This window comes from Trachemys scripta, chromosome 3 (genome assembly GCF_013100865.1).
Source record: "Trachemys scripta elegans isolate TJP31775 chromosome 3, CAS_Tse_1.0, whole genome shotgun sequence".
Lineage (NCBI taxonomy): Eukaryota > Metazoa > Chordata > Testudines > Emydidae > Trachemys > Trachemys scripta.
In genome coordinates, this window is record NC_048300.1 from 115315940 (window position 1) to 115339573 (window position 23634).

Sequence of the window (23634 nt, forward strand, 5' to 3'; positions counted from 1 at the left end):
GAAGCGGGGCTAGGGCGGTACCCCGTGTCCTCTTTTTTGATTGTTGAAATATGGTAACCCTACCCTACAATAACTTTCTAACCCTTCCCCCCACAACTCCCTTTGGGTCAGGCCCCCCAGTTTGAGAAACGCTGGTCTCCCCTGTGAAATCTGTATAGTGCAGGGTAAAAGTACACAAAAAAACAGATTTCACGGACAAGACCAGATTTCATGGTCCATGACGTGTTTTTCATGGCCATGAATTTGGTAGGGCCCTACCTATGCACTAAATGAGATAGAGATCCGATGGAGAAAATAGTATGTGATTATGTAATTAAAGATTTATAATATATAATCACAAGGGTGCCAAATTAAGGTTACATGGAAACCTTAATTCTGTTATTTCTAACTTCTCAGTGACTTGACGTTGCAACTTTATTGTTATTGTACTGTAACTTTTGGACCTAGTAGATTTAAAATATGTTGCACTGAGATTGGAGCTAAGACTCTTACTCCTTTAAAATGTTGTTTGTTTTTTTGTTTTTGTTTTTTTTACTTTGAAGGCTTTCAACATGGCTGTGACTTGAAGTTTATTAAAAGCCCATTTTTGCTGCTGTTACATTTTTGTATGTTAAAATAATCTTGTGACATATTATTATATACTGGAATAATGTTCCATTTTGTCACATTTGTGTCCAAATTATTAATAAAACACTAGTCTTAAAAATAACTTTAGTTTTTTTTAAAGAGTAACGATTCCAGCACAAACATATATGGCTTAGGTTTATAAAACAGTGATGTAAGTCACAGATTGGCAGATGCAGAAAGGCACACATGCAATTTATTATTTATTATTATTTCATTTTCTAATATTTGTGTTACTGTACAAGCTGGGGCCTCTGATTAAAATCAGGGCCTTCTCAGGCTAAATGCTGTATAAACATGGATATAGTTGGAGTCCCTCCCCCTCAAAAAGTGCAATCTAATAATGTAAGCAAAGTATGAGGGGGAGGGGTGAATATACATTTTCATTACATGAATACAATTTTAGATGTGTAGGTGTATTTGCTGGTTTTTTAGTTTTATAATGACAAAAATTATTGACTTTCCCCAACTTCAGCTCAGCTGCCTATCTGAGCCCTCTGCATAGCCATTAAGGTTTTACTGCTTCCTTTTATGCATGTTATATAGAAATTAAATACTATGTTATCAAATTTAAAACTCATGTTTGATACAACTTAAGGTCCCTGAGTTGGTAGAGCCCACGTATATGCAAGATTGAGAGTCTACATTTTTGAATGCTTTGGGCTAATTACAAAAGGAGATTTTACATACTATTATTTTTATCTTATCAACAAGGGATATGGACTAGAAAGTACACAAAAAAGCCATGATCTCCATAATAACGGGCAAAACTTACCCCTATTATAATTCCTTAGAGAGAAGAGTTCTTTCTAGGAGTTAAAAGCTGTAATGACTACTAAGAATGGATGTAATTTTTCTGTTTTGTTCTTCTGTTTTCTTAAGGAGTTGGAGCAGCAATTTGAAAAGGAGAAACTACATCTGGAAGGGGATAAGAATCAGCTTAGACAGCAGTTGGAAAATATGAGGGAAGAACTGACAACAAAGCTGACTTCGGCCAATCAGGAGGCAAGAATTTTCTTAGTCAAATCAGCTCACTGTCATATGCATTAGCCCACATTTAATCAGTAACGATAGCTTATTCAACTGATTTTATGAATCGGATATTCGACTGGTCCCATGCTGTGGGGCCTTTTTTTAGCTCATTGTCTATTTAACGTGAGTATTCCCAAAATATAATTCACTTGACCACTGTCAAAGTATGATTTTTTTTTCTTTTACAGTATATTTTCCTACAAATTAGTGTAGCGAAAGGAAAGGAAAGAAAACTATGATGTAAACAGCTCCATTTATCTCTAATCTGCTCATGTGCAAATCAAGTACAGTACTTATTAAATTTCCATGCACAAAATACTTCAAGAGGTAATTAAAGAGAAAAGAACAATCTTTTTGGTAACCCAAATTTCTTTATAATTTGTTTACTGTAAACTGTGGCTAATTTCACAACATGCAGATCCTTTTTAACGTTTCCTGGAAAAGAAGAATTTAACTCTTATTTCCAATAATAAAATTATCCATTATGATACAATATATAGTAATGTATTCCAGGTTACCTTAATATAATTTTAGTTTGTATTTAAAATGTGACAAATTGGTGGTTTCAGTCAATTTCTTAGTGAGTTAAGTGTCTGGCTTTACATCCAACCAAGGCTTGGCAGAGAAACTCCCAGAGATGGTTCTTTCAGATCAGACATATTACATTGTTGCATCAGTATATGGAATTTTTTGCCCTGTGTCAGCAAAATACTTAAGCATGTACTTAAGTCCCATTGACCTCACTGTTCAATGGGATTTATGTGCTTTGCTGAATAGGGATGGACTTATGTATGTGCGCAAAGGCTTTGCTGAATTAGGACTTTGCACCCGTTATTTCTCATGTTCTATCAATTCTATGGATCAGAGAAGATGTCTCTCTAATTCTGACAGTCTGCAACATCAAAAAAACACTAAATTCGCTGTTTTAAAAAAAAAAAACCAGAACTGATTACTTTTTTATGACCGTACAGGATGCAGAATTATAAACTTGTATATTAAACATGTATATTTAGCTATATCGTTCTCCATACATCTGGTACACATTCAGCCCCTTTTGAATCCCCCATCTTCAAAGCTCATCAATACTGCTGTTAAATCAGTGATAAATGACACTATTGAACAGTGCTTGTCATTGTTGGATACTCCTGAACTCTGGCATTACTGAACAGTTATGGGAATGAGTATCTTGGCCAGTAGTTCAAGCCTTTTGAGATTGGGAATGGAAGCTTGATCTCTCTCTTGCCAGTTTGAAGGAGTACCAGAATGCCACTGACCTGGCTGCTTTAATTTTTTCTCAGTATAAAAATAATTTTCAAGTTGCTAACATAATCACTTGTGGTATTTGTTTATTGTGCCACTTCAGTAGAAAGCCTCCTTATCTCCCTTTTGTGCTCCTAGGGGAGCACTTTCATGCTATCATTCCAATTTGGTTTTCTTGTTCCTGTTTTTAAGCTTGGAAAATAGCTCAGTAACATAAGCTAAAACCTTCTATTTTAAATTTAATTCTTACATTTTTTGCTAATGTGCTCATATCCCAGGGTCAACTAAGTAGAGCTGAAGGAGCTGAACATTTTATTTAGGGAGAATTCACCTTCATTATCCAGCTGCTACCAAACAGGGAATATAACATTTCAAAACAGATTATCATTCTTTATTTAGAAAACACAAGTCCAATCCACTAGAGTAGCTAGTTTACTTTACTTTATTCTAGGTTTTCCTTTCTAGTCTTGACTTAGTAAGTATAAGAGACTGGTGCTCTGCTTACAACAATAATTTACTTCTAGACTTTCATAGGCAAAACTGGGAAAGGAATTTTAAGAGGTACAATACTGTATTTATTTTCTGTAATTAGTACAACACTGAATATTCACTGATGCAGAAGAAACTTTCTTGTGAAATGCCAGTTACATCCTTTTATTTTGTCTCTAACATTCCTGTTAATATGTTTACGTTTTTTAATAATATTTTGTCTCTTTACCTAAAAGGAAGTATATATTTATTACCCTTTCTCTTCATAATGCCATCTGTCTGTTAGTCATGGCCAAAGATAGCAACTCACTCATGACCCTAGAATGTTCATAAAGACGGGCAATGTGGGTGAAGCAATGTCTTCTTTTGGACCAATTTCTGTTGGTGAAAGAGACAAGCTTTCAAACTTACAGAGAGATCTTCTTCAGGTCTGGGCTCTGTGCAAGAAGAGCTCTGTGTAAAATCATAAGCTTGTCTCTTTCACCAACTGAAGTTGATCCAATAAAAGATATTACCTCACCTACCTTGTCGCTTTATTGTCCTGAGACCAATATGGCTACAACACTGCAAACATAGAGATCACACGCAGTTCCAGGTTATTGAAGTGTTACAGTTTCATCATATATCTGTGTGCTACAGAGTGTGAAAACTCGTTGATAAAGAAGTGTTGAAATGTGAAGGTGGTAAGCAGCAATGTATATATTTACAGCAGGAACAACCGGCGTACCAGATTAGAAATTGGTATAGAATCAAGTAATGCAGTACCTTGAAAAAGCTTATTATAAGAGAGCTCCATAATTTCAAAACACCATCATTTGTAACACACAATTCATTGATAAGCAATTATCTTTTGATAGCTTTGAATAATTTAGGATCTACTTGGAGGAAAAAAGAGATCATCATGTGACTACATTTGTATCTAGTATTGTAGAGGTGCCAAATAATTAACTTTTGTGTCACCATTTCAATTATAAACCAGTATTGTCAGGGGTTTCCGAGAAAGTAGTAAAAAGTTGTTTCAAACTGAACTTTACAAACCAGGTATGCAATATATCAGAAGCCAGTGTATCATTATACAGTACTTTTAATTTTTTGTATTTAATGTTTCCTGGGGAATAGTTGAGAAACAGAGTTGGTCTTACTGTTTTTGAGCAGCGCTGCAAAATAGTAGTGTGCCATTCATCCCTCTGCAAAATATAAACAATTTATTTCCTCCATGGTAACACTATTATACCCAAGCAGAACTATGGATTTTGGGTAGAGTTAGGGAAATATTTATTTGAAATACACTCTGAACTTAGCTGACTCTTTGTGTGTGTGTGTGTGTGTGTGTGTGTGTGTGTGTGTGTGTGTGTGTAGAAGTGGAGCCCTGCTGATTGTTCCTTCAGCATTAGCTACTGTCTTATTTCAGTTCATATTGGTTTAATGTTTCAAGGATATCTTTGCAATGAAAATGGAAACTTTTTTTTTAATTAAAGTTGAGATTCACATGTATCCCCAAATCAGAGGGCCCATTGTCACAGGCTTTGTGAGGTTGAAACACTAGTGCTCTACAGAAAATCAGAAATATCTTGCATCTATCAATTAGATAATTTGTTAAAATAGGAGAGAAATAAAAGAAGAAATATACTTGGTTTTGGATGTTTTCAGAAATTGCTTGCTGTTTTCTAACATGATCTTTGCCATTTTTAGCAGCTAGTCACAACTGGTCCTCTTTGTATCTTTTATTTCATAATGTTTATAAAGAGACCAAATTATTGACAATTAAAAATAAGCTACGGTGTATAAAAAGTAATATATGTTAGAAAAGGAGAGAGAGAATGCGAGAAGAGAAACAGCTCTTTTGGTTTTGCCTCTTGCATAATAAAGTATATGTGCATTTTTGTTTTAATGTTTTATTTCTTTAGCTTCAGCTCCATCAGTATTAACTGAAGACATTTCTCCATTGCTTCTGACTGACAGGTAGCTTTACCAATGAAAATAAGGCCTTCTGGTACCTCCTGTTTCTGCTCTTTACTCATCTCAGCACTTGTCTTTCTCTTTCTGCTTTTTTTTTTGGACTGCCTCAAATAGAGTAGCACTTAAGTTCTTTAATTTTTTATTCATCTTCCTTGTTTCTCAATTTAATTTTCTTAGCTGCATCTCTAAGGGATGACTGAAATAAAGAAGATAATGGGCAAGAAAGCAAGTAAGCAGAAAAACCATAGCCTTATAGTTTGAGCTTATCCTTGGCCACCTTGGAAACACTTTTTACTTCCTGCCTCAAGGCCCTGTGTAGCCCTCAAGGATCTGGGCAGATAACAGATTCCTTACCCAGAATCTGAGGCAAAGTGAATATTATGACAAGGAGGCCCCAGCGAAGAAGCCTGATGATACTTTTTTTTAACCAATGGTCCAGGGCAGATAAGAGACTAATGCAGTTTTCCTGTTATATTAGGCTTTTAAAAGAAGTCCTGTCCCACCAAGAGGGATAACAGTTATAGTGTTCTTCAACTATAGATCTTAAAGTGTTGTACAAAGGTGAATATGTATTTTATATTTGGAGAAACTAAGGCACAGAGAGGTGAAGTTACTTACTGTGTGACACTGAATAAGTCAGTGCACCTTTCTGTGCCTCAGTCTCTGCATCTGTAAACTAGGGGTAATGATACATCTGTGTAATTGGTTTACCAGCTTTGATAGTAGTGCTGCTCTAGACTCTCGGTCGTTGCCTGTCAGTGCCTGTAGAGTTGGTTCCAGAAGATACCTGTAGTTGGAAACATAAGGGACAGAAAGTAGTTTTTCATCAGCGACATCCTAATCAGGGATCCCTGAATGTTTGCTTTTTTCTGAAAGGGCTAAGAGATCATTTTCACAACTATAAATATTGACTGGACTGAAGAGCAAGAGCACTAAACTGTTTCCATAGTGCTAATATAGTTCCTGAGTTTGTGCTTTGTTGCTTGAATTGCAACCAGAGGGCAGTGTTGAAACTACAGTAAGCAAAGTTTAATTATTCAGATTGAAATTTCTCTAGGATACCAAGGTTAATGCTGTGCCTCTTGCAAAAATTGCTTTGGGATTTTGTAAGGACAACTGATATTCAGGGCTTCAGTTTTACATTATTTTCAAAAGATGACAGGCACTTTCAGTAACATCTTTATCACCATGTTTGATCATTGGTTTGTTATTGCCTCGGAGGAAAAATTGCCTCAGAATGAATCAAAAGTGCCATCTCCTGTGACATCTAGGTTTCCTTGGAGATTTCTATCCAGTTGCGAATTAGACAAAACTCTGTTTAGCTAATACATCATCACTCATCATTCTGATTTTGATTAACACTTTTTTTCCAGCTAACTAATTCAATAGTGTTTTTATTATTCCTGAGACAAGGTGGGTGAGGAAATATCTTTTACTGGACCAATTTCTGTTGGTGAGAGAGACAAGCTTTTGAGCCACACAGAGCACTTGTACAGGTATGAGAAAGAAACTTCCACCTTTCATTTTGCTGTGACACTGGGACAGATTGTTTAGCATAAGTAGTTAGTATGTGTTGTAATCAACCATTCAAGGTAGAGTGGCCTATTAACACCTCTGCAGTCAGAGGACAAAAAGAGGGGGTTAATTGGTTATAGATTGTTGTAATAAGCTATAAATACAGTGTTTATGTTCAGTCCATGATTTTTTAGTGTCTAGCAGAGTAATGAATATAAGCCCCCACGCTCATCTTTTGAAAGAGTTGTGCAGGATTCCTTTGAGGATGCGGACTGGTAGGTCGCTTTGTGAAAAGTGTTCACCCATAGGTGAATAGGGTGTTTTTGTCTTTTATCGCTTTCCTGTGTGAGTTCATTTGAGATCATAATGATTGTCTGGTTTCACTCACGTAGTTGTTGGGGCATTTAGTGCACTGGATGAGGTATACCACAGGTTGTAATAGGCATATGTAGGATCTATGGATCTTGGAAGGTGTGTTTGGGGTGGGGGATTGTTGATTGACATGGCTGCAACTACACATCATTATTCCTGGCATTCTTGGACTTGGCTGGCTTTTAGTTTTTCCTCTGTTTCAATTTTTAATACATATTTAATAAAAATAATAACTAAGGAAACCAAGAAACAAAGAAGCAAAGAAAGACCCAGAACAGGAGGAGCTGAGGTGCCTTCTTTTCATTAGTACTGCTGCCTGTGTATCGACATTTATGAGAAAAATCTAGATAGGATATGGAAGTCCAGAAAACAAATTACTAATAACTGATCATCTTTTCCTCTTTAATGTTGAGGAAAAATACCAATAACTGTTGGTAATATTAGTAATTAAAACATGTAAATATATATCTTAATTCTGTGCCCCAAATATTGAAACCAAGTTTACTCATATTTGTAAAATAAATATTTGTGGACTACTATGTCACATTGCTCAGGGTTAACGATTGCATACAATAACTCTTCACTTAACGTAGTTATGTTCCTGAAAAATGCTACTTTAAGCGAAACGATGTTAAGCGAATCCAATTTCCCCATAAGAATTAATGTAAATGAGGGGGTTAGGTTCCAGGGAATTTTTTTTCACCAGACAAAAGACACATACACATACACACACACACACAGAGTATACGTTTTAAACAACCAATTTAATACTGGTACACAGTGATGATTATTGGGAAGCTTGGTTGAGGTGGAGGAGTCAGAGGGCGGGATATTTCCCTTACTGCTAAATGATGAACTAGCAATTGGCTGAGCCCTCAAGAGTTAACTCTCTCACTCTGCAAGGCAGCAAGAATGGAGGGAGATATGCACATTTCCCTTAAGTACACTGCCTTGTTAATTAGATCAGCTTGCTGAGACCGCAGCTACTGCAAGCTCCCTCGATCCTGAGCCCTGCTCTATGGAAGATGGGGTAAGCGGGGTGGGAGGGGGACATCCTGACATTAGCCCCCCTCTCCCTTCCCTCCCCCCGGCACAGCAAGTAGGAGTCTCGGGGAGCAGCTCCAAGGCAGAGGGCAGGAGCAGCACTTGGCAGTGGGGGGAGGGACACAGCTGAACTGCAGGCAGCTGCTGCACAGGGAACTTAGGGGAGCAGGGAGCTGATAGGGGGTACTGATAGGGGGCTGCCGGACCACCCTGGTTCCAAGCCCCCACCAGCTAGCTGCAAGGGACTGCTCTTCCTGCAAGCAGTAGAGAAAGCAGGCAGCTGCCAAACGACGTTAGAAGGGAGCATTACACAACTTTAAATGAGCATGTTCCCTAATTGATCAGCAACATAACAACGAAACAATGTTAACCAGGACGACTTTTGTCAAGGTTCCTTCCCCACTCTGAACTCTAGGGTACAGATGTGGCGGATCTGCATGAGAACCTCTAAACTGAATTACCAGCTTAGATCTGGTTTTGCTGCCACCACTCCCAAGTGCTAACTCCCTTCCCTGGGTAGCCTTGAGAGACTTCTTCACTCACCAATTCCTGGTGAGTCCAGATCCAATCCCCTTGGAAAAGGAAAAATCAATCAGGTTCTTAAAAAAAAGGCTTTTAATTAAAGAAAGAAAGGTAAAAATCATCTCTGTAAAATCAAGATGGAAAATAACTTTACAGGGTAATTAGATTCGAAGAGCCCAGAGGAACCCCCTCTAGCCTTAGGTTCAAAGTTAAAGCAAACAGAGGTAAACGCTCTAGCAAAAGGTACATTTACAAGTTGAGAAAACAAAGATATACCTAACACACCTTGCCTGGCTGTTACTTACAGGTCTGAAATATGACAGACTTGTTCAGAAGATTTGGAGAGCATGGATTGATGTCTGGTCCATCTTAGTTCCAAGAGCGAACACCCCCAAAACAAAGAGCACAAACAAAAGCCTTCCCCATACCAAGATTTGAAAGTATCTTGTCCCCTTATTGGTCCTTTGGGTCAGGTGTCAGCCAGGTTACCTGAGCTTCTTAACCATTTACAGGTAAAAGGATTTTGGAGTCTCTGGCCAGGAGGGATTTTATAATACTGTACACAGGAGAGCTGTTACCCTTCCCTTTATAGTTATGACAACTTTAAGTGAGGAGTTACTGTACTTTGTACTGTATACTTGAAATGGAGGAATTCTTAAGGTCACCATTAGATCCTTTTCTCTTTAATTTCTTGACTTCTAACAATTTGAAGTTTATTCAAATGAAGAATTTAATGTAACATTCTTGTAGTGTGTTAGAGGGTTTTTTGTATTAAAATGTGTCCTAATTAATGGTTAAAATACATCAAGTAAGGGTGTGGAATTCCCTGTGTCTGTTGCGTGGTCAGGGGCTTTTCTGAGCGGTTCACTTAGTCTTCCATCACTTTTATTCCTTTAGCTGCTCTTTTTGCTGTAGCGTAAGTTCCTCTTGGTGATTCTTCTGTTCCCCAACCTTCCACTCAGCTTCTGCTCAGACCCTGGGGCCAGAATCAAGTTTCACCCTTTCCCTCTGTCTTTGCTAGCCTTTTGACAGGGGATGAAAGTCCCATTGGCATTTCACCTGTTCCCTGCTGCCCCCGCTCATGATTGTTGCTGCTTCTGCGGGGGCTCTCCTAAGTACTTCACCTGCTAATCCTTTCCTCACGCCCTCCTTGTTGCACCTACCACTTGGGCCAACATGTCCCGTGCTGTTCTCTCACTCTGCTGTCTAAAGCTGCCAGGTCCCAGGGATCCCCTTGGTGTCATGTTTTCAATTCAGTCTTTTTTGCCTTAACTTCCTTTATACAATTATGACACCGTGCTAACAAAAAGTGAGACCAGGCTCAAGAGGAGTAGAACACCTGCTATGCTTTCATAGTGAGAAGGAGGACTGGGAGTCTAGCAACAGTCAAATGGGGGAGGAGAGGGAAGGAATGAGCTAGCACCCAGAGAACAAGACCATATTTGGTCAAAATGAGAGTTGGGGACAGGCAGAACCTGATTGCAGGTGCAAAGTGGCCCAGGCAATACCAACGCCCAATCCATTTTTCATGTGTTCTTACCTCAATTCTTTGCTACGTATCCCTAGTTCAGTCCCTAAATTCCACACCCCATTTCAGAGCACCGCTACTTCTTCCACTCTTAACTGCTTGTTTGGGTGCCACCCTGGCAGTCTGCCCCCAAAAACACACTAATATGAGCCTCTCCTATTTGTATTCTGTAAAATTCCTCACAAAATGTTTCAAAGTGCACCTTTTCCTTTAAAGGTGTTCAGTTAATCATACAAATATCGTAAATTTAAATACGTAGGAGGAATTCTGCCTGTCATTACATGAAAATAGTCATATTAAAGAGAAAATAGGTTGCACACAAAAAAATCTGATTTACAAGGAAGAGAATAGTATTCACTAAAGTAAAACCCTTAGGCTATGTATACATAGGGATCAAAAATCCGTGACTGGCCCTGGCTTGTGGGGCTCTGACTCCAGGGTTGAAAAATCGCTGTGTAGATGCTCAGCCCCACTCTGAAGCCCGAGCTCCGAGACCCTGCAAGGGAGGAGGATCCTGGATCCTGATCTCCAGCCTGAACCCAAATGTCTGCACAGTGATTTTTTTTTTTTTTTTAGCCCCACAGCCTGAGCCCTGCCAGCCTGAGTCAGCTGACCTGGGCCAGCTTTTGCCATGCAGTGGGTCTTTTATGCTTGTGTAGACGTATCCTTGGAGTGAAAGATATGAGGCTGATTTTGTTTGGTTGCCATTAGTAATAATTATGAAAATATTGTATTTCTTTATATTGTAGGTGTGTCGTTTACAAGACCTAGTAAGAAAAAGTGAACAGGGCCTTGGTACTGCAGAAGGACACATCTCCAATCTTCAGGAAACCCAGGAAATACTCCAAAAAGAACTAGAGTTAACCAGAGCAAGGCTGAGAGAGACCACGGATTCATTGTATAATGTTGAGGTAACCACATGATGGGGAAAGCAAATGATTTAAAACACAATTAACGTTTTCTGACTGTTTTTTTAAATGTCAAGACCTGGTTTAATGGATATATTAAACAAGTGGCTTCATATAGCCCTATTTTAAAAAAAAAGTTGATTTTTTTTTTTCATTTCAAATCTTAGGACATAAAAATTAGATATGAATATTTTAAGAGGGTCATTTTTGTTATTAATTGAGTGTTGCTACAAATACATCTTTCTCTAGCTAATTGAAATTATACTGTAAACAACTCTGAGTAGTTTTATTAGAGCTAGAATTTTGTGTTTAACTCTTGTTGGTTTTCACTTCATGTGGCTCAAACCATGAAATAATGAACATCTAATTAACATGTCATTTTTAAAAGTTTTCTTTTTAAAAGTGGAAGATATCCTTAAAAGACTGAGTAAGAAAGTTTCAGAAAGCAAATGAGCAAAGGTTCACAATTATTGTAGAGAGAATCAAGGTGTTAAGAATATTCTTCTCTTGAAACTAAATTCAACAAAAAACAGTTATAATGTTTGGTGAACCTCTGACTTAGTCTGCAATATAAACATATAATTTGTTTTTGTTGTTTTGTGAACTGGATTTGCATCTTAAATTATGTGTGTGCGTATGTATGTGAAAAGACTCCTTGCCCCCTCAGTTAATTTCCTTATAAAAACCTACTGAGGCGTCACAGAAATGTAGGCTATTTAGAGACCAATTTGCTTATTGTATACTGTCATATTTTCTTTCTACTAATTTTTATTGAAAAGGAAAACAGCATTTTCAGCTTTTATTTGGTTTTGTTATTTATTCCCTACCTAAAATCATAATTCCCTATTTGTCATGTCATATGTGGTTGCTATGGAAAATATCCTTTACATAGAAAACCATTTAGGCAAATACTTAACTTTTAAATGTGAATAATCCCATCCCCTATTCGGCAAAATGCTTGTCTTTGCCAGGGCCCAATGTAAAAGATTAAAAGATTCAATGTACAGGTTGCTAGATTAGTACTAGCATCTTTTTTTGTTCCAACTTGTAACTTTCAGATAACCACTGTGCATTCAGAAAGAATAAGCATCTGAAATTTAAAGGTTCACATTTAAGAAATGGTTAGTACTAGCAATTGTCTCAGCAGGTTTTAGAATGTATTGGTTAGAGAAGGGCGAATACTGCAAAAAATGTCCCACGAATATTCATTTAAAAAAAACAAAAACCCTCTGATACTCTCCACATGCTTTATGAGTTGGCTTTTCATAAATAAAGCAAATACTGCTGGCAGGAATGTTTATTGTAACTATGAAGTTTAAGCAAATATTTCAAAATGTTCACAAAAAATGAATTTTGAATTCCTGATTACAAGTGTCCACCACAAAAACTTGATTATTATAATTATGCCTTGCCAGGCAAGGAACAGAAAAACATACCATGTGAACTTTGTATCTGATCAAAACAGCTCAAATTTTGAATTGCAAGTGCTGAATACTTGCAGCCAACTGCTCGCATATGATACACACAAACAAACATTACTTGCATAAATGATTCCTTGAAAAATTTCAAATACGTAATAAATTTAAAAAAATATTTTGTCAGAAATGTAATGACAAAAGCATAATTCAGATAGATCAAATATTTGTGGAATTGAAAATAACAATGAAAACAGTCTTCATTAGGAGTCAGATTTTTGAATTATTTTATTCATTATTTTATACTTTAATCATGTTAAAATAAGGGACCTGTAAACAAGTGTTTAATGACCAAAAATGTCAATTCTAGTTGTATACACTGGCAGGAATTTTATTTTGATTCAGAGAAAGATTTCTGTTCAAAATATTTTTTTGCAGCTGCTGAGTCTCTTATAAAGTTTGTATTTTCAGGGGGAACTAGAACAGGAGAGACAGCAGCATGAAGCAAAGATTTCTGCCATGAGGGAAGAGGAGAAGATGAAAGTTGACAGAATGGCTCGTGATCTAGAAATAAAATGGACAGAAAATCTTCGGCAAGTGTTTTTTCTTTGTTTTAAATAGGAAAGAAAAGCATGCATTAAATGCAACAAGTCATTATTAATGCAATGTACAGCAAAGATTTTTTGTAATTATATAAGCATTTCAAATTCACTTCTCAATAAATACTTCTTAATGAAAGGCTAGATCATGTTTTAGTTATGTTACTTTTGCTTTCAGACAGGAATGTAGTAAACTTCGTGAAGAGTTGAGGCTTCAGCATGAAGAGGATAAAAAGGCAGCCATGACTCAGCTCTTGCAACTGAAAGAACACGAAAAAAATGCTGCCAGGGATGGATGGCAAAAGAAGGTGGAAGATCTTTTAGACCAGGTAACTAGAATGGCTAGTTCAGTATCAGAGGAATGTTATAATTTGGATTTAGGCTGCTGATGGTTTATTACTGACTAATTGTATGAAAGCAGTATAAAACTTGTTTCTAGGAGTAATTTGGATGATGGTAACTCATTACAGGTTACTCAAAAATAACAATACTGATTAATGACAAATTTTTTCTTACTCATTAAAATGATGAGAAAGAGTATTTACTCTTGTGTTACTGAACATGAAGAAACTGTTTTGTTATCCCCGCTCTGTGGATTTCTGCCTCTCTACCTATTAATGTTTCTTGTTGTAGGTATTTATGTATTGTGACAGACCCAGACTAGTGGGGTACAGGAGTCTGGTAGAGGGCAAATATGCTGGTCACTGGATGAGTAGTTTTCTGTTCCTTGAGTGACCAGAGCAGGGGCTGCACTAGAGTAATCAGGAACCTGCTAGAACCAGTTAAGGCAGGCAGGCTAATTAGGACACCTGGAGCCAATTAAGAAGAAGAGTCTAGAATCAATTAAGGCAGGCTAATCAGGGCACCTGGGTTTTAAAAAGGAGCTCATTTCAGTTTGTGGTGTGAGTGTGAGGAGCTGGGAGCAAGAGGTGCAAGGAGCTAAGAGTGAGAGGGTGTGCTGCTGGAGGACTGAGGAGCACAAGCATTATCAGACACCAGGAGGAAGGTCCTGTGGTGAGAATAAGGAAGGTATTTGGAGGAGGCCATGGGAAAGTAGCCCAGGGAGTTGTAGCTGTCATGCAGCTGTTACAGGAGGCACTATAGACAGCTGCAGTCCACAGGGCCCTGGGCTGGAACCCGGCGTAGAGGGCGGGCCCGGGTTCCCCCCAAACCTCCGAATTGACCTGGACTGTGGGTTCTTCCAGAGGGGAAGGTCTCTGGGCTGTTCCCCAATCCACACGGTGAATCTCTGAGGCAAGAAAATCCACCAATAAGCGCAGGACCCACCAAGATAGAGGAGGAACTTTGTCACAGTATGTTATATTGCTTAGTTAGATTTGTAATTATTTGAAGGTATCATACATGTTTACATTGCTGGTACAGTAGAAACCATTAAAAAAGTCAAAAATTTGCCAATTACCAGTATCACCACACATTTACTACAGCTATCTCCTGCCCTAAATATAGGGGGAAACTATAGTAATCTCAGATACTACTGTGTGGTAATCTTTGTAAATGCTGCCTTTTTAATTGCAGCTACTGTGTGTATTCATGCTAATATTTACTATAATACAGTGCTTCCCCCTTTTAATCATTCACACAAATTCTTTGTTTTATACTTTCTTGCAATGCCAGTAGTGAAGTAGCATTGATTTGATAGACTACTTGGATGAAAAATAAGGATAAGAGAAGGCCAAACATAATTTTAATGACAGAAAGGAATAGCTTTTTGGAAATTATTTAGTAAACATATGTTATTTTTGTGCCTGTATTGTGACCGCTTCAGCCATGGCTTCAAATTTGAGAGCTCAAAAACTTAAGTGTGCAGCTTTGTGCTCACAATTAATTATGGGTGCGTATGTTAGTATTTCCCCATCTAATTACCTGATTTTATACACTGTAGGAAAGTTAAGTTTGTAAATGCTATCATTTGTGCCCATAAAGGTGGAGGCTTCTGAAAATCTTGACCTAAATTACTTTTTACAACTTGAATGTAATCAAGGACTTTTGTTTCTCATTTTTAAGTTCATTCTCATTTTGAGTAGTAGTATTTTCAAAGACTCATTTTATTCCCATTTTTTCAGCTTGTAAATGGCACATTCTTAGTTTCATTCCCAAAAGGCGCTCAATTTAAAAAGTGATACATTGGCCAAAACATGCTAAACTTTGTGTGTGTGTGTGTGTGTGTGTGTGTGTGTGTGTTTTATTATTTGTGTTTTAAAAAAAACTTTAATTATGTTTGATACTTAACAAGATGTGTTGTATTTAGGGCTGTCAATTAAATCACAGTTAACTCATGCAATTAACTTAGAAAAATGTATCGCGATTAAAAAAATTAATTGTGATTAATCACAGTTTTAATTGCACTGCTAAACGATAGAATACCAATTGAAATTTATTACATATTTTTGGATGTCTTTCTACATTTTCAAATATATTGATTTCAGTTACAACACAGAATACAAAGTGTACAATGCTCAATTTATATTACTTTTGATTACAAACATTTGCACTGTAAAAATGACAAACAAAAGAAATATTTATCAATTCCCCTAATACAAGTACTGTAGTGCAATCTCTTTATCATGAAAGTGCAACTTACAAATGTAGATTTTTTTTGTTACATAACCGCACTCCGTAACAAAGCAATGTAAAACTTCAGAGCCTACAAGTCCACTCAGTCCTACTTCTTGTTCAGCCAATCGCTAAAAGAAACAAAATTGTTTACATTTACAGGAGATCCTGCTGCCCGCTTCTTATTTACAATGTCACCTGAAAGTGAGAACAAACGTTCACATGGCACTTTTGTAGCCGGCATTGCATGGTATTTACGTGCCAGATATGCTAAACATTCATATGCCTCTTCATGCTTCAACCACATTCCAGAGGACATGCTTCCATGCCGATAACACTTTTTAAAAAAAAAAAAAAAAAAAAAAAAAAGAGTGTTAATTAAATTTGTGACTGAGCTCCTGAGAGGAGAATTGTGTGTCTCCTGCTCCATGGTTTTACCCACATTCTGCCATATATTTTGTGTTATGGTAGTCTCGGATGATGATCCAGAACATGTTGTTTGATTTAAGAACACTTTCACTGCAGATTTCACAAAACACAAAAAAGGTACCAATGTGAGATTTCTAAAGATAGCAACAGTATTTGACCCAAGGTTTAGGAATCTGAAGTGCCTTCGAAAATCTAAGAGGGATGAGGTGTGGAGTATGCTATAACATGAAGTGAGAACTGTACACTTTGTATTGTGTTGTAATTTAAATCAATATATTTGGAAATGTAGAAAACATCCACAAATATTTAAATAAATGAAATTCTATTGTTTAACAGCACAATTAATCACGATTAATTTTTTTAATCACATGATTAATTGTGATTAATTTTTTTAATCACTTGATAGCCTAGTTGTAATAAAGCTTGCCTGTTTTTCTGGAGTGTAAAAATACCAGTTTATGACTGTTGGAAATGAGCATGTACTTTTGGGATTTTTTTTCTTTTCCTGAATAAGATTTTGGAACAGAGAAATCCAGAAAAATAATGGTAAAAGGGAAGAGAGGTTATTCTCAGGGTAAGAAGAGAATTGTGGGCGTAGGAGACAACTTGTATATGTTAAAATGCTTATTCTCTCTTTTACGTTCATTCACCTGTGCCCAGCTACACAAAATAAGAGTTACAGCGTGTGGAGACAGATGACTAATTAGAAGCTAAAACAATGCAAAAGACATTTTCCATTTTTCTTCACTTGTTGTTTTTTCATAAACAGATCCTCAGTTGGGATTCTTGTGTGCTATTGACTCTATTCTAGTAAAGGCTGACCTTGCTGGGGAATTTTATGGACTGTGATCTTGTCTGGTGGGTTTAGTTCTTCATATTGGGCATTCAGGGTTTTTTACTTCTGGCTCTGACAGCTTTGCTTTAGTTTTCTGCATCCCATACTCTCACCTTGAAATGGATTAAGTATTTTCATCTTGTTTCTCTGTGATTGGCAAAGGGATTTTGCTGTAGCTCTGTGTAGCTTTTTTCTGATTCTGTCAGTCTTCTTTCTGTAGTTCTAATAATCATCTACTTTTGACCGTTTTAGGTGATTTCAGTATGTAAAGCTAACAAATAATAAGAAGGAAGATCTCTTCATACAAGTGCTCTGTGTGTGAAGTGATAGTGTAGGCCACTTTAATAAGTTGTTTGTATTTCTGGAATGAAGTTGGACCTAACCTTATGTTAAATGACCTTAAGAAGTCAGTCCATGTCTAAAAAATGGGCAAATGTTGAGGTAACTACATATTTCAGGCTTTTGTGTAGCTAATTTTATTATAGTGTGGCTGGAGGTACTCGGTCATTTTTGATTGTTTTTTTTCTAAAAGGGCTGTAATTGTTCTGAATCTGTTGTTTATAATTGTTTTTTAATGAGAGGCGGGCTTTGGTTTCTGGCCTTCAAGAAAAAAGGTTTGTTTGTTTTTGTTTTGAGCAAAGATTTGGGTCACAGCCATTTTGCTTCCTCCTACCTCAATTGTGTACTGCAATTCCCTGCTTGGAAATGATAAGGCTGTTTTTATAGATGTTAAGGGACCTGATTGTCATTACCATTTACCACTCAGGAGTGTAAATGGGTTTTTAAGGAGGATGTAAAGTCCTTTCATGCTGCTAGAATGGTGTGAAGGAGCCTTCGGCTTGGCCCACACTATGGGGTTAGGTCGAATTTAGCGGCGTTAGGTCGATTTTTAAAATGAATGCGTCCTCACAACCAACCCCTTCCGTTGACCTAAAAGGCTCTTAAAATTGATTTCTGTACTCCTCCCTGATGAGGGGAGTAGCACTAAAATCGACTTTGGGTCGAATTTGGGGTAGTGCAGACGCAAATTGAGGGTATTGGCCTCCGGGAGCTATCCCAGAGTGCTCCATTGTGACCGCTCTGGACAGCACTTTGAACTCCGATGCACTAGCCAGGTACACAGGAAAAGCCCCGAGAACTTTTGAATTTCATTTCCTGTTTGGTCAGTGTGGCGAATTCAGCAGCACCAGTGACCATGCAGTCCCCCCAGAATTGTAGAATGTTTCTACGCTCCCCCTATCATCTCTGTCCCTGAGGTTATCGCAGATTAGAAGGTGAAAAAAATGCACTTGTGATGACATGTTTTCCAAGCTCATGCAGTCCTCCTGCACTGATAGGGCACAGCTTAATGCATGGAGATATTCAGTGGCAGAGGCCAGGAACGAATTATGTGAGCATGAAGAGAGAGGCAGGACACGATGCTGAGGCTAATGGGGGAGCAAACAGACATGATGAAGCGTCTGTTGGAGCTGCAGGAAAGCCAACAAGAGCACAGACCCCAGCTGCATCCACTGTATAACTGCCTATCCTCCTCCCCATGTTCCATAGTCTCATCACCCAGACGCCTAAGAACGCGGGGCGGGGAGGCTCCGAGCACCCAGACATTCCACTCCAGAGGATGGCTCAAGCCACAGAAGGCTGTCATTCAAACAGTTTGATTTTTAGTGTGGCTACAATAAGCAATTTGGCCTTGTCCTTCCCTCCTCTCTCACCTCACCCTGGCTACCTTGTCCGTTATCTCACTTTTTTTAATTAAGAAAGAATGCATGGTTTCAAAACAATACTTACTTTATTTCAAAGGGGGGAGGGTGGTTGGCTTATAGGGAATTAAAATCAACAAAGGGGGCGGGTTTGCATCCAGGAGAAACACACACAACTATCACACCGAAGCCTGGCCAGTCCATGAAACTGGTTTTCAAAGCCTCTGTGATGCGCAGCACGCCTTGCTGTGCTCTTCTAATCGCCCTGGTATCTGGCTGCTCAAAATCAGACGCCAGGCGATTTGCCTCAACCTCCCACCCCACCATAAACATCTCCCCCTTACTCTCACCGATATTATGGAGCACACAGCAAGAAGCAATAACAATGGGAATGTTGGTTGCACTGAGGTAACCCAGGAAAAAAGGCGCAAAACAATTGTCTGCCATTGCTTTCACGGAGGGAGGGGCGACTGACGACATGTACCCAAAACCACCCGTGACAATGTTTTTGCCCCATCAGGCATTGGGAGCTTAACCCAGAATTCTAATGGGCGGCGGAGCCTGCAGGAACTGTGGGATAGCTACCCACGGTGCACTACTTCGTAAGTTGATGCTAGCCACAGTAGTGAGGATGCACTCTGCCGACTTAATGCGCTTAGTGTGGACATACACAATCGACTGTATAAAATCAATTTCTAAAAATCGACTTCTATAAAATCAACCTAATTTCATGTGTTAGACATACCCTTAATGTACATGAGAATTAGGCTCAGTGGTCTCCATACTGAACTTTGATTTTTGGATGACCCTGTTGAGCTGTTTTCAATCTCAAAGCCAGAAAATCAGAGCTCAGGATGTATACCTTAACTTTGGTAATAGCAATCCTATCCCTTTAGTATTTTCTGTCATCTGTAGATCTGAAGGAGATGTATTTCTACATCTGTGTCTGGATATCTGTACTTTGCAACTAGCTATACTTTCGATACCACAAGAGGTACTTCTAGTACAGGGCCCTTCCTTTTGATCTATTGACCTTGCTGAGGGTTATTAGCATGGTTTTAGTGGTTTTGGTTGTGGCCTTTTGAGAACAGAGAATCTACATTTATCTGTTCCTGGACAACTCACTAATTAAATCTCCCTCAGAGTAGTAAGCAATCCAGGATACAGGCAAAGTGAATAGCTTTCCTACAGAAAAAAGGATTTGTGATAAACAAAGAAAAGAATGTCCTGATCTCAGCTCAAAGGGTGTAACATCTGAGGGTCATACTCAACTCAACCAAAGACAGTATCTTAATCTCAGAAGAGAGAGAAAGGAAGATTGCGGGTATGATAGATCTGCTAGCACCAACATGCAAATATCATGATTGGAAAACATACAGTGGGTCCACTTCAACACTTCAGCTATTATTGCAGTAATTAATAATAATAATAATTAATAATTAAAATAATAGTAATAATAGAGGCTCCAACCAATATCGGAGCGCCATTGTGCTAGGCACTGTACAGACATGTAGTAAGAGACAGCCCTTGCTACAAAGATTTAAATATACCAGATAGACAAATCACAGAGAGGTGAAGTGACTTTCCTAAGGTCTTCTAGCAGGTTAGTGGTCGCGCAAGGAATGGAACCTATATTTCCTCAATCTCAGTCCGGTATCTTATCTAATGGCCCACACAGCCTTTCAAACCTGCAGACACTAGAGAGATTCCACATCCTCTCGCAGCCATCAATCTCTGCCAAACTAAGCATCAGAGTGAGTGTTCCAGACTCTCTAATTTGATCCCTACAGACTCAAATGGACTATCCTATGTCAGAACCAGAAAGGATCCTTGTCATAAATAATGCCAGTCTGCACAGATGGGGAGCACATCTGAAATCCCAAATGCCACAGTATGTTTGGTTCCAGGCAGAAATAAAGAAGAAGCAGTGATCCAGCTCACCTCATTGCATTTCTAAATGACAGTACACTACAAGTATTGTTCACATCTTTACCAACAACACCACACAATGATGTACCTGAATTAAAAGGTGGGAACAAGTACCACTGCTCATCACAGGAAGACACACACACACCTCTTATCTGCCAGAAAATCATGTCTGGTGTGCTCATGCTCTTCACATCAAAGAAAAGACAAACATTGCATACTGATTTAATAGGGAAGATACATACCCTAGGAAATGCAGCCTGTATGCACAGGCATACAAGATAACTCAAAGATTCAAAATTGTTTCAGTTAATTATTTTGCCTTAAGAGCTAAGAGGGAAAAAAAATGAGAGTTTAATTTTCGTAAGACAAAAAGTATACAGAAGTAGGGGCAATATATGCTCTAACTGGTTCCAGGTTTTTTGTACACCTATATGCTCATTCCACTCCTGAAAAAAACAGAAAATAGCACCAGAGAAATACTATTGGCTCCCATCTGGCTATGGAAGCTATGGTTTTCAGACCTCACTTAGATGTGGATTTTGGTTCTACTGTCACTTCCACAAATTCTCAACCTTCTAAATCAGGAACCAGTTACCTATCTGATTCCTCATTTCTTATGTTTAACACTCTGAAAACATAGTAAATAACTAAGCTTTTTTACATCTTTAGTGATAGTTAAAGACATCCTGCTTTTTTCCTGAATATTGTTGGTGATGTATGAGCCAGAAAGAATACAGTTTGAACTTCTGGAACTGGTAGTTTAAAACAATAACAGCATTGTTTACTTGTAAACTGAGTAATTGTGCCCCGAAAGTCATATATAGACAATAAACATGAATTTCACTTCAAGATGTATTTCATATTTGCCATCACATACACAATGTAGAAGTGAATTGCTTACGTACCAGTTTTTCTCTCCTCTTGGTAATAAATTGTTAGGAACATAGGAATTGCCATACTGAATCAGGCCTGTGGCCCATCAAGTCCATACATATCTTGTCTCCAATAGAGGCCAGCACTAAGAGCATCAGAGAAAGCATGCAAGAAATCCTCCAATAGGCAGATGTGGTCTAATCTGTTATCCATTAAAGTTTTTTGTCCTAACTCCTAAAAGTTAAGGATGCCCCCAAGCATGAAGTTTTATATTTCTTCCAAAACTTGTTTTAGCATTTGCTATTACAACTCTGAATATTCTCTTAGCTACTGCATATTTTCATTGTATTAATATCCAGTCTCTCTTGCTAAATTCTTGGCCTCAGCAAGATCCAGTGGCAATGAGTTCCACTGTCTAGTTATCAATTTGTAGAATTATCAATTCCCCCCACCCCACCCCCCGCTTTCAATTTCACGGAATTTCCCCTTGTTGTTCTACTATGAGACAGGGAGAAAAGATCTTGATCTACCCTCTGTAGAGGCTTGCTGTATAGACAAGCCTTAGACCTTTCATGATTTTTTTTAATACTTTTATCATGTCCCCTTTTAATCATCTAGTTGTTTAAGGTAAACAATCCTAATCTTTTCTATTGCTTCATGTGAGCTTTTCCATGACCCTACTCATTCTTGTTGTCTTTCTCTGAATTTCCTCTAATTCCACCATATCCATTTTGAGTTCACACAATATTCTACGTGAGGGTGACCCATATAATGACATCATAATATTTTCTGTTTTAGTCTCCATCCCATTCATTGTGTGGCCTACCATTTGTTTGCTTTTTTGACTGCAGCTGCACATTGATCTTGATTGAGCTGTTCACAGCGACACCCAGATTTATTTTTTCCTGAATTGATACTCTTAATTTAGAATCCCGTAAGGTATATCAGTAGTTCAAATTTTTCCCTCCAATGTCCTCTGCTTTGCATTTAACATTGAAGTTCATCTCCTGTTGTGTTGCTCATTCACCTAGCTTGGTTAGCGATCTCTGAAGTTTCTCACAGTCTTCTCAAGACTTCACTAACCTAAATAATTGTCATCTTGCAATTTTTTCCACAATTTGTATCTGTTAGAGCCGTCTGGAAGAAAACAATGCTGTTTCACAAAACGTTTTGAGGTTTTGAAATGAAAACATGAGAGAGCATATGCAGAAAACACACTCTATCTCTGTAACCTGAGGGATAAGCCTGCCTGATTCAGAGTAGGGACTTGACTTGGGTCTCCCGAACAACAGGCTAGTACCAAAACCACCAGGGTCACAGAATCCATCCTAGACCCAAGAATCCCTCCTGACATAATTGCTATTGAATCTGGTGTTTCTGTGAAACATTTTGGTTTCAACAAAATGGAATTTTTCAATTGGAAAAATGTTTTGTCAAAAATATTTTGACCAGCTCTAATAAATATAGTAAACAATATTAGAACTGTGTTTTTGTCGACTTTTCTCTTTCCAGTATAGGGTGCATGTTATGTTATGTTGTTTTAGCTTCTGTCACTTTTCAACTTCCACAAAGAAGAGATTGTAGCATAAATATTCATAGATTTTAAGGCTAGAAAGGACCATTAGATAACTTAAAAAGGCATCCTGTATGACATAAGCCATAGAACTCACTCAGTTATCTCTCTAATGAACCCAATAACTTGTGGTTAACTAAAGTCTGTAGACCTCCAGTTTTGATTTGAAGACATAAAAGATGGAGAATCCATCACTTCCCGAGATCACTTGGTCTCTTTGTTAAAGCCTTTGTACTTTATTTCTAAATTGAGTTTGTCTGGCTTTAACTTCCAGTGGTTGGTTCTTGTCATCCCTTTTCCTGGTAGGTTAAAGAGCCCTTTAAGTAACTGTTTCTTTCTCCCAATGTAGGTACTTATACACCATAATCCAATCATTTATTAATCTTCTTTTTGATAAATTAAACAGATTGAGTTCCTTCAGTCTCTCACTGTAAGGCATTTTTTCCAACCCTCA

The 23634-nt window shown here is 37.9% G+C and overlaps 1 protein-coding gene across 1 annotated transcript in view; it reads left to right on the top strand.

The window, feature by feature from the left end:
• The window catches only part of FAM184A (family with sequence similarity 184 member A), a gene marked incomplete in the record, with an annotated part of 171410 nt that overhangs the window by 77864 nt on the left and 69912 nt on the right, over positions 1-23634 (top strand). Inside the window, 4 exon segments of the mRNA XM_034765789.1 lie at positions 1507-1629; positions 11095-11256; positions 13140-13261; positions 13446-13596. Of these exon segments, the coding sequence (XP_034621680.1) occupies positions 1507-1629; positions 11095-11256; positions 13140-13261; positions 13446-13596 (558 nt within the window).